Source organism: Trichoplusia ni, chromosome 12 (genome assembly GCF_003590095.1).
Source record: "Trichoplusia ni isolate ovarian cell line Hi5 chromosome 12, tn1, whole genome shotgun sequence".
Classification (NCBI taxonomy): domain Eukaryota; kingdom Metazoa; phylum Arthropoda; class Insecta; order Lepidoptera; family Noctuidae; genus Trichoplusia; species Trichoplusia ni.
The window spans coordinates 13,534,944-13,547,542 of NC_039489.1; the positions used below are offsets into that span (position 1 = coordinate 13,534,944).

At 37.0% G+C, this 12,599-nt stretch overlaps 2 protein-coding genes across 2 annotated transcripts in view; one reads left to right on the plus strand and one right to left on the minus strand.

The window, feature by feature from the left end:
* Positions 1–5,805: 5,805 nt before the first annotated feature.
* LOC113499698 (hematopoietically-expressed homeobox protein HHEX homolog) lies at positions 5,806–12,571 on the minus strand. Its single transcript, XM_026880265.1, has 3 exons — positions 12,047–12,571; positions 6,610–6,785; positions 5,806–5,975 (listed from the first exon to the last, which is right to left on the minus strand). Exons 1-3 carry the CDS (start codon positions 12,531–12,533, stop codon positions 5,847–5,849), a joined length of 792 nt encoding a protein of 263 aa, XP_026736066.1. The 5' UTR covers positions 12,534–12,571; the 3' UTR covers positions 5,806–5,846.
* The window catches only part of LOC113499697 (homeobox protein engrailed), a 92,418-nt gene continuing 91,082 nt past the window's right edge, over positions 11,264–12,599 (plus strand). The window contains exon 1 of the mRNA XM_026880264.1: positions 11,264–11,428. The gene's annotated coding sequence lies outside the window, so the exon portion shown is untranslated. The remainder of the gene's footprint in view (positions 11,429–12,599) is intronic.

Consider the following 12,599-nt stretch of genomic DNA (forward strand, 5'->3'; position numbering starts at 1 on the left):
ATAAAGTAAGTGTTTTATTCAACACTATAGTTCGTGCGTTCTAAGATGATATGGGTGACAGCTAATAGTTGAAAATCGTAGTGAAGTTGCCTAACGAAGACGAATCGATCTTTAAAAATATCGAATAAGTTCGTAAAGGAAATGAGATCGCATTTATCGATTTTAGATTTGTTTAATTCAATTGCCAAGAAAAGATTAATTTGTAAATACATAATGTTAAAGTCTTTTCTGAGGTTTTCGGACATTGTAAGATGCGAAAAAACAACAAACACTTGCTTCAAAAAAACGAAAAACTTAACAAATCACTAACAAAATTGACAATCAACAAAAACTTAAAAACTAAAACAAAACACAAACCGTATACAAGGCAGATGCATTCGTTCTGTCGTTTGACGATGGCTATTTGCAATACGATCATAAGATCGACGCTCCGATTCATCGATTTGATGTCGATGCAACAGTGTCAATCTCTATTGACAAAAGTTCCGTTCCATGCTGACATTGTTATGACATAATTTCATCTTTATTTAAATGCACATTCATTAAAATATATTAAAGTTATTGCAAGTACTTACCATCCAACACCAAGTACTTACCATCCAACACCAAGTACTTACCATCCAACACCAAGTACTTACCATCCGACACCAAGTACTTACCATCCGACACCAAGTACTTACCATCCGACACCAAGTACTTACCATCCGACACCAAGTACTTACCATCCGACACCGAGTACTTACCATCCGACACCAAGTACTTACCATCCAACACCAAGTACTTACCATCCAACACCAAGTACGTACCATCCGACACCAAGTACTTACCATCCGACACCAAGTACTTACCATCCAACACCAAGTACAACCTGCTGCTGGTACCTTCATATACTTTCATGAAAAAAAATATGTTAAAAGTTCCCCAATTCATTTTCCCACGGGAATATGACTTTTCCAGTAGTAAAACGTGGCCATCGTGTCAGCTAACTCCGTACCAAATTTCATTAAAGTCATTACAGCCGTTTTGACGTGAAGAAGTAACAAACACACACTCACTAACTTTCGCCTTTATAATGTGTTCTTTAAAAAAATAAATAGAAAAATAGACGCAATATGGCGTCAAATAAAATAAATATTCATTTCCTTGAAGGAAAAATACAAAGTTATTAATTATCGGATGAAATAAACTATATAAAAACTAATCTGTTTTCCCCGAAGATTTCAAAGATAGGACAAAATTAGTTTTGTATAGATAGTTATAGAGAATAACAACATATTATCAGCAGATTGGAATTTCTAACGAATATTCATTCGATATACCTAGCAATAATATTAGTCTGATTAGATAGATTAAAACAATAAATATAATAGATAGTCGAAAGCTAAGGTTAAGACCTTCCTGTCTGAAGAGGCCGTCTATAAGCACGTGATGTTTTTTTTGGCATTTAACCCACCCTTCCTCCCTACCCCTCGCCCCTACATTACGTAACTTTTTTTATTGTTGTCAAATAGTTATCATCTTATAAACTTATACTATAAATGGGCATGGAAATAGTTTCTGAGATTCCTTATCCTTTGAGGGCTTTTACAAAAATTCAATTGTCATGCGCAAATACACCCGGACTCAGAAAAGCATGCGTGGACTACACAAACGCTTGTCCTACGCGGGGACAGCCTATGTGCGTGTCGAACGCATGTCGGGTTTTGGGGCTTGGCGCCACTTGAATATGCGTGCAGTCAAGTCAAATATTTAAATACTCAGTCAGCCTAAATTCTAGTCTATCTCAGGTCATTGTTTTTAAGGATGGTTTGTTGATGTCTTAATAAATTCTTATCACTCATATTAACGAAATTAAATAACACACCTACCGTTATCATAATCGGATATTCTCAGCCCACGTACGTTAGCAAGTCACATGACTGTATTATTTAATTATTATTATTGCATATAAAACGATCAATGGATTACTTATCTGGTTGATAATGGTTTAATGTTCAGGACCAGTTCAATTTTGAAGATGTTTTGTATTTGTTTGCCAATCAATCTAGATTGTACTGATTATAGAATTAAGGCCCATGTGATACGGACGTGGCCTGTATGGTTGTGGCTGTAAAACGCATTATCATGATGTTTTTAAGCTGTATTTTCGTTTTTTAAGATTGATGGTGATTGGGGAATCCTAGCGATTTCAATGATACTGATAATCCATTGTTGAAAAATAATATGTATTTACGTAGTTATGTTGGCTGTTGCTTTCAGCACATAATCTTTTTCGGTTGTAAGGTAAGCCGGTCGGATTAAAGTGAATAGTATGAAATAAAAGATGACACCTGGAGGATAGCGCAGCTGTTTATTGCCATCATAATCGTAAATAGGTAATATCTACTTATTACATATTTTATAGTTAAATATAAAATGTATGATACCGCTGTAAAAATACACTTAAAATTCAAAAATTCACCACTTTTGGTAGTTCACATAAAATAATGTGGCTTACGAAAAAAGACTCGCAGTTATGGACGCGAGATGGCGCTGCACGCAGCTAATACACCCGCTTTCAAGTGCTCCAGGTGGTGGCGAGAGTGGCAAGCTGCCAGATACAGAAAAGCCATATTCTTAAACAGGTTAGTTACGTAGGTACACGGCGGATTGTCATCTCAAGTTATATCTCAAGAAATACATATATATTATTATAATCTATAATTCCTATCGATACAAATAGGTATTTTATAGTTTTTAACTAGCTCTTTTGCTTCTAAGTGTTTGGTACCCTGCTAGTTTTCTTTGCCCGAGATAGATAAATAGAAAAATGACATTCGAGGACATACTGTTCTATTTTTATTTATTTTTATTATTTGTTACCGTAAGCTTGCTTACTTCATAGGAGATGACGTTAGTCGCTAGTTCGACTCCAGTTAGAAGTTTACACATATCCCATACACTATTTGTCATATTGCAGATAGATAAACACTGAAAAAATTATATTTTCACTAAGAAAACCACCTCTTTATTGTGTTTTATGTAATGATTCAGTAACTCTTTGACTGACTCTCAATAAAGATAAATGTATAGTGAACAAGTTTCATTCAAAATTTCTCTTCGTTCATTTGTTTTCTTGAATGAATTTCAAATCTTATCTTTATTTCATAAAAGCCATGTGAAGTTAGGAATTTTAATTGATTAATTACTTTTACTAATCATGTAATTCTGATTGATATGTTGATGATGATTACTGCTCTCATATCTTGTTCAAAATATCAACTTTTTTTGATTGATGGAATGGTTTGTAAGGCGCAGTCCAAGAAGTGGACTGTAATGTTGCTTTTTAATAACCATAATCGAATTAAGTCGATTATGAAGCTAGTTTTATTTTTGTAGGTATAACTTTTTTATTAATAATTTACAAAAGAATACGACGCCCTGAAAGTTGTAAGATGGTTTCGGAAGGGGAAGATATAACTAAGTGTCAACGGTAGATACTCCTTACATTAAGGACTTTTTTTGAATTGCATGTACCTACATAATACTGAGATGCGTTCATTGAATAGAAATTTACCTATAGATATCATTGGTTTTGATATTTCTATTGATGGCACTGCACTCCCTTTACTCCTCAACAGTAATCCTGTATTCGCCACTGCTGCCACAGGTGCTATATGTATTGTGATGAATTAGTTAGAATTTTGCTGATTTAATGACACCAAACTAGCACAAGGTTATAGACTTTATCAGAGTTTTTTGGTTTTTGGTGAGTTTTTCGTTCCGATTGGACTTTTGCAACTTCATTTTGAGGCACTTACCGATAAGCTTGCAAGCAGGCTGAAATTTTCAGGGCAGCTTCAAACCCGTTGACAATTTACAACTATAAAAACGGCGGAAATGATTTTGATAAAATTTGATTGGATTGACATTTAAAAACGTGGGTTTTTTTTAGATTACTTAAATCTATTTGTTGTTTGTTATTTTATTTGACATGATTTATATTTATTACTAGCTGTTGCCCGCGACTGTCCCCGTGGGTAGAAGATATTAGTTATGATTTATACCTGCCCTGTTTTATTCACATTTTCCATTGTATCTTCGCTCCTATTAGTCGCGTGATGGTTTACTACTTTTGTTTTCTGAAATTTAACATTTTTCTCAGAGTAACCACTTAGAGCTCAAAAAATAGATAGCAAATTGTTATTTAAGCTGTAAAGCTGTAAGGTTTTTTCACTCGATCTCCGGTCGATTGTCCACGCGGACACTCACGAGTTTTCCTATGTACAATGGACGATGAATTTATGAAAATTGTCCTAAAACAACACTTTTTGTATTCTCTTAAACATTTTTCCTACACAATAATTGGAAACACTCAAGGTCAATACAATGAATTTTCAATTATTTTATTGGCATAATGCTTTATCAATAATTACAAATTTGTTACCTTTATCTGTAATATCTCAAATATAGTCTAAGCGTTTCATCCTCAGTGCATTTTGTAACTTCAGTTTTAGTCAATTATAATGAAAGCTACGCGAGCTAAATTTTACCTACTTACAAACGATCAAAATCAACTCCTGTATGTTGTAGCCTTATTTATAACTAGGATTTCCCCGTTACCAGGTACCCAGGTAACCCTCGTTTTGGCACAATTGGGTAATAAGTAGCCAACGTGTTGATCCAGGCTGTCAGCTTTATAGCGGCATCTATCTTATAAAAACATTACCTTGAGTGGGGGTGTAGACTTCCGGGAACTTAACATTTGCTATTATTATGTTGATTAAGATTTATTTTCGTGGAAAACTACTCCCGCTCTAAGGAATTTAATCCTAGTGAATGTTTCACAAACATTCAAGTCACATGCAGAGAGACACCCAGACTTAGGAGAAGCATATGTTTATCACACAATTGCTTGTCCTAGGCGGGGATCGAACCCGCGACATGTCGGTTTCAGTGGTCTGATAGAAAGTCTGACAACCGCTCTTCCTGGGTATCATGTTCCTGAGGTAACTGGGTTGAGCAGGTAAGAAAGGCACTCGCTTCTTGTAAAACACTGGTACTTAGCTGAGTCCGGTATAGTATAGGAGCCGAACCCAACGGCTATCCGTGCAATCATACGGTAATTTACTGTTACTTACTGAATAGATATTTGTAATTAGTCATCCTAATTTATTAGCACTATGTAACTATCTCTTCACGATAATTAACATTGTAACAACTGTTGATAAACCTAAACAATAAAAAAATGATTATACTGTAAAAGTCAATATATTACCGATATCTTTGTTTTTTAATATTATTGTACTAGCTGTTGCCCGCGACTTCGTCCCCGTGGGTAGAAGATATAAGTTATGATTTATACCCGCCCTGTTTTTTTTTCACATTTTCCATTGTATCTTCGCTCCTATTAGTCGTAACGTGATGGTTTATAGCCTAAAGCCATAATTTTTCAATTTGGACCAGTAGTTCCTGAGATTAGCGCGTTCAAACAAACAAACAAACTCTTCAGCTTTATATATTAGTATAGATAATAAGTTACTTTTTGTTTACCCTAAAGATCTATCTATATCCCCTTTCTGCTCTAAGATCTATCAATTCAATCAGGAGCCAGAAATAGGTTGAAATACTTTTACTTATTATTTTTCTCTAGCCTTGCTTTGTTAAAAAATCGTCTTCAATAAAAGCCAAGTGGACTTTACTCTTTGATTTGTAATTAAATTAATTACAATAGATATGTTTTATTTATGTCAATCGGTATCCAGACAGACAATCAATATATCTTATCTAGTATATCGGCAATTGGAAGCGAAATCAAACAACAAGTTATCACGTGATGCTCATCATATTTATTGCTCTGATCACCGTCACTCATCATCGGCGATGTGGACTTCATCATCAGAGCCCTCGTCGGCTGTGGGGGGGCTGCCGGTGTCTGCGGAGTCCGGCGCTGTCCGCCGCCACTTGGCGCGACGGTTTTGGAACCAGGTTTTAACCTGTAGGAAAAAATAAGGTTAGCAACATTTTTCAGGTAATCTGGGGGAGGGGATAGACGCTCCGGGTGTCGGTAGCCACGTGACAGTGACCATAAGGACCAGTTCGTGTTCGCTCCTCAAAGAGATTTCAAGAAGCCTGCCAGGGCAGCCTAAAATTGTTGGATTTAAGTCAGGATAACTTTTGCAGTCCCGCTCAACTCAAAGCAGATGATTTTTCATCAGATTGCTATAGAACAGAAGTTTCTTGGTTTCATGTAAAGCTATTATTATTGTTTACCTTCAGTTAATTAATAATTAATGAAAATTAATTCTAATCCGTGACTTCTAGTTTATCTTCTCAACTGTAATGAGGATGATTTATTTTACATTTAGTCAAGATAATTTAGCGCCTGCAAAACGTATGTGAGTCCCATTAAATTATGCGCCTAATCAATCGCAGCACAGCGTACTTATTCATTACTTATTCTTAGCAGGTGTTATTCACACTGAGTAAGCAAAAAAATACAGAATCAATGATAGCATTGACGTCATGTGGAAAAATTTGATCAAAAATGCCTGAAATCGTTAGTTTATCAGATTTTCACTAGGTTTGTAGTATTTATCTATACTACGGACTTCGTTGCATGATAGTTACCTGTCTATCACTAAGCCTGAGTGTGCTAGCTAGTGCTCGCCTCTCGTCCGGGCTGAGGTACTTGCTGGCGCTGAACCGCCTCTCCAGCGCACCGGTCTGCGCGGCCGTGAAGCGCACCTGCCCGCCCTTCCGCCGCCCGCCCAGGCCCCACCACGGGTTGCAGCAACCCGGGGGTACTGAGGACAAAGAGGATTTATTTATTTACATACATCTTTGGGTCACTCCAGATTAAATAGAATGGAAACTTGAAGAGAGAATGTTTGATGAAAGCAGCCAATGATGTTAAGAACGTAGATATTACGCTGTTCTTTGGTTACGGCTATACAGTCGAATTAACTTTGATAAAATGTACATGGTATAGGTTTTTTTCTGTGTTTACCGCTGAAAATTTCACGTATCGTTTTAGTATTCAATCAAAAATATACATGTGTCTTAAGATAGAAAGCCAGATTTTATAATAAGTTTTCGGCTGGCCGTTTTTATGCCCTATAAATTATAATTATTATATTATAGGTCGGTACGCTACGATCATGATACTTATAAAATTACTAGATAATAGTATTGTTCTTCATAGATCGGAAACTATAAAAACAACTTATCTAGCTCCACAAAAATAGTGTAAAATATTAATCTGACAAATTAGAGCAATACGCAGATAAACACCTTGCCTTGTTACCATTAAATATATTACAATAGTTAGAATTAAAAGATAAACTGCGATAACACCGTAATCATTCGGAAAATGTATTTTTTTTAACTAATAACCAATATAGTTATCAATTTGATAGGTACTTAATCGATAAGGTGTGTGTATTTTTTAATTGGAACAGATATTTTGTTATCTGTGGTTTCAGTGAGGAAGTATGCGCGGCCCTACCCATTAGCGTATCGTATTTATTGATGTCAATCTTGTTCATTATTAATTTTTATTTATATAGATTACGGCATAATGTAGCGCATGTTACCTGCATTTGTCAGCTGATTAAGAATGAAATCAGACTTGTGGGGCTGACGAAATAGGTTGTAATAAAATATGTGAGTAATTCTCGATAGTCTTACAGCTTTGATTTCTTGAATATTTAGATATGGTTAAATATGTGCACAGATAAATCTGACATGTAAGTACTTGGTGTTGGATGGTAAGTACTTGGCGTTGGATGGTAAGTACTTAATGTTGGATGGTATGTACTTGGCGTTGGATGGTAAGTACTTGGCGTTGGATGGTAAGTACTTGGTGTTGGATGGTATGTACTTGGCGTTGGATGGTAAGTACTTGGCGTTGGATGATATTTTTGTTGGACATTGCACCATCACCAGATTGAATGTTTTTATCATGTACCATTTTAATAAATAAACAATGAATATTACCTAGTTGTTCGTTGGCTCTTATGTAGATAATTATGATTTGGTGCAATAAATATAAAGTCGATTGCAATGTATTGGAAGGGCTTTATCTGGATAGATAAGGACTATCGTTTGAATTAGCATATTGTTGCAACTTCTGTTGAGGTAGGCTTAAAAACTTTTTGTCACAAGTTTTTAGAACGGGGCTCGACCACCACGTATTAATGTTATACATATTATTGGGATTGTGGAAGCCGGAAAATGAAATACAAGGCGAAGAGCTACATCTCTACACCTGTTATAATATTACTCTTAGGCGTGGGGGTAGGTCCTCAGGGCTACCCACGGCAGGGGGCCACATTCGGTGCTATGGATGCGGTCCCAATATGAGGCGAGGAGGCCGACGCTCTTTACACGTCGGCCTCCACACAACACAAGAAAGTGACCTACCGGCCCACATTACTGGCCGGTGGAAGCCCGCGGTCGGTGTATGAAGGATTGCAACGCATTGCCATACACCGACACAAAAACGCGGATGACGTAGCACGGCGGTTCAGGTTTAGTCAGCAAAAGCCTGACACTACCCACTTCCTCCCCCGAGGGAGTGGGTGTCCATGAGGATTCCCCCGCCTAAACAAAAAAAAAAGGTCCTCAGGGCTCCTATAGGATTTAAACTAAGAATATTTAGTCATATAGAGTTTCGTGTGCTGTCTCGCTTTTACAACGGCAATAGTCTGCTTTCGGTGGTGGAATAAGCCCTTTTTATTTTAAACCCGATTAACTCATCTTTGTAAGTACCTATTTGTGGCACAGATAGCAGAGAGATATAGTGGTGTAGGCCACCATACCTAACCCTTTGAGCATGACGTGTCGCGAGTTCGATCCCCGCGTAGGAAAAGCTTTTGTGTGTTCAAAAATGCTTGTTCTGCGTCTCGAATGACTTAAATGTTTGTAAAAGCCATGCAGCATAGGGATTCCATTCCTTAGTGTGAGATTTTTGTAATTACTAAAGAGATTTCTGAATTTTGTAGGTAATTAAGCGAGAGAGAGAAGAGAACAAGCGAATCGAGCGAGAAAAATTAATACCTAATTGGTTCCTCCTTTCCAGGGAGCCTGGTAACAATCACACAATTGTTTAATATAATAAGAAATCTTTATCTGGGTCTTATATCATTATTCTGGTATTTATTTAATAAGACGATGTCCGTAGATAAGAAGGATTATTTAATTTGGGTAATTTACCTGTTATCCTGTATTTGTGCCGTGTCATGGTTACAAGACACAATATTGTACTTATACAGCTTGTTGTTTTAAATAAAATAATAAAAATCTTCTAAAGCTTTGATCACTACGCTACCTCAAACGTATTGTCGATTTCAGATTTCAATTTTATAAATCCAGGTTTCCTCATGATGACCTTCGCCGTTGGTCACTAAATACAAGTACAACCAACTTTGAAAAAGTCAAAACTCCGAACAAACGTGCACCTCGTGCAGAAAAATACGAAGAAGAAGAAATGAGACCAATTTGAGAAGTTTTTATTTGACCTAACGGTTTGCTCAAGTTAGCTGATAGCCTAGTAGTATGACCGTCGGACTGCCATGTCAAAGATAGTAGGATCAAATCTCTTCACGGACTAATAATCATCCCTCGTTACAAACGGTAGAGGAGATCATCTTGAAGTGACCAGTACACTTGACAATGTTTCAAAGTTTAAACCAAGTCAAAAGCCGATTAAAAACCGACACGTGGTTGTACATTTTACATTTAAACTATAAAAAAGATGAAGAAGAGTGAACTTATCATTAAATATATCACCTTTCAATACACTTGATTTAGACTTATTTCAAGAGTTAGATCAGATTAAATCATTATTCATTTAACATTAACACTAATTATTTCTGATTGGATTGGATCAAATTTAATGCACGTCATCACATCACATCACATCATATTAACACTCATATAGCACGTGAACGTAAAAAAACACAATCACGACAAATTTTTAATTTTGACCATTACATCCAAAATTTTATCCAAAAATTAAGATAAAAAACTGTATTGTTTTCACCAATTATGATAGCAATATTTCACAATGAATGCCTCTGTTAATTGATAAGCTAATCTCATTTTTTTGATCGGGTAAAGAATTGAGGATCCCTTCCCTAAAATTGACTGCACGGATAGCCTAGAGCTCGAGGTCACCACGCCAAACCCATTTTACGCGATGTGTTGCAGGTTCGATCTCCGCGTAGGACACGTGTGATCCACAAATGCTTGTCCTGAGCCTGGGTGTCTTTGTGCATGTGACTTGAATGTTTGTGAAAACCTCCGGGAAACGAGACTCAAATTACTTGGCGGTGGAGTTGTATAATGAGAACAAGGAAAGAGAGAGTTTCAAGAGTAAGGAAAGATAATCTCCTTTATACTTCTTGTAGTGTGCCGTTTTAGGTATTGTTTGTGGATGCAAACAACACTGTACAGTCTTAGCTTTTAGAGGTTTGTCAATGAATAAACCATCAGGCTGTCACGGTCTCAATATTAAAAACGATATTCATTGCTTTTATTAAGTGTTCTCTGTCTACTAAAGGTCCAAAAACTCTCCTTAGTAGAACCCTAATATTCGAGGATTTGTACTGAGCCACTACAAAGATTGTTCACTGCTTAAAGTGTGGAACAGACCCCTAATGTTTGGGACCCCTAATGTCCTACGTCGTCGAGATTTTGAAAAAGAGTTCATATTTGGAGCTCGGATTGAATTAGATTAAACTTTGTGCAAGAAATAGTGTACGGGTAATTGAGAGATGTGACTGTTGTGACTTATTGGTCAAGTTGGTCTAGTGGTTAAAGGACGGGCCTGTTATACTGGTAGTGGGTTCGATTCCCACCCAGGTCAAGTTATCGCAAGATAGCAGGAGCTGGATGCGAGCAGCCGAAGATAGATCTCAATGGTGTTCAATAGGAGAGGCCTAGATCACGCAGTGGACGAATATGGGCTGGTGATGATGATGATGTTGATGATGAATCAGTTATTAAGAGTTCGTGATTAGATGGAGTCTGAATGAGTCTATAGCTTCAAATTAATTATTATAGAAATAATGTATGTGGCAAAGCTTATCGTCTCGTGCGTGACATGATGTAGAGCGGTTTATCTCTTCCACATATCATATTACTACCTTTAAGGTGGTTGGCCTGATCTTATGTAATATCAATCGAAATAAACAAAGTAACTTTTGACTCAATTGTAGATAGAACTTGTAAGTGTTATTTTCGGCAATCAGTACAATTAATTACTACATTTATCTTGAGCAATAAAACCCTTATACCTAAGGCGATAATGAGTGCTCATCGCCATACGTGAGCTTATTAAAAGTCGATTAGCATTGATAAACATCTATATTATTCGTATTGGTTAAGTGTAGCTAAGATTACAGTCGTTCAGTGGGTGATATGGTGGTGGAGGTTCGAGGAACTGGTGAGGATTTTATTTCTTTTTTAGTCTTGTATTGTAATTGATTATATCAAAGTGAGCTTGATCTCCATCTAAGAATACAGATTTTTTTTAAAGAAATTCGTCGAGCAAACCTTCATGATAAAAAATACCAGGGTTTTTCCTAGATAAGTCATTAATCAAGATTAGAAAAATTAAGGAGCAGGGATTAAAAAAATAATTATTAACCCAGATTTATCTCTCTTGTGTATTCCTAGGACACTAGTAAATGTTGTAGGTTAAAAAATACCTACTGAAAGCTGGTATTAAAGATAAGTTAAACCATAAAGTGAGACCTGCCACGTGTACCAAACAAACAGAAAAATTCCAATTTAGTTGTTAAAGATTAAGATTACGAACTAATACTTGAAACAGATTAGATACGAATGACGTACATTAGGTGATTCAATATGAATAATACAAGTTGCTTGTACCGCTTATCGAGTAACTTAGATAATCGATATTATAATCGTAATTTATTTGTTTTTTTTTAGTACACAGTTGATAAACGATCGTTGGCGTTTACTATATCGTTCAGTGTCTCAGGATTTGTGTTGTATGCTGTTTGATCGTATCTGTTAGCTGTAGTGTGGGCTGTCTTACCTCTGTCGAAGCCGTAAGCTTGTCGTATAGTGAAGGGGTGCGGGAGGAATCTGTTTGCTGCGAGCTGGCTTCTCAGTATCTGGTTGGAGTTCAGCATCGGGTCACTGTAGTAGCTGAAGGGCGGTCTCTCGAGGAAGCCCCCCGTCTCCTTGCCCCTGTACTGCGGCCACGTCACTGAGGGGGACATGGACAGGTTCGCTTTGATAGGAGTGGGGTACAGAGGGTATGTGTTCCGTCTCTGCTCAAGATTCACTTTGGCTAGTTCTAGGTCCTTAGGTACATCGAATCTGACGTCGATTTTGCTGAGTTTCTCAGTGGGGGCTTCGTCACATGTAGGTTCCTCTACCTTGGTGATCTCCGCGGGCTTGGCGCTGCTGCACCTCAGCGGCTGCGTCGGCTCATGGCTCAGGTTCTTGTAGGGCCTCTTCTTGACATCCTTCAGTATGTCCTCTATGAAGAAAGACTTTTTTTGCTTACACGCGCACATCACGACGGCTTGATTAGCACTGCCCAATTTTATCTTTGCTGTTAAAAATTATCAGTACAAGCACGG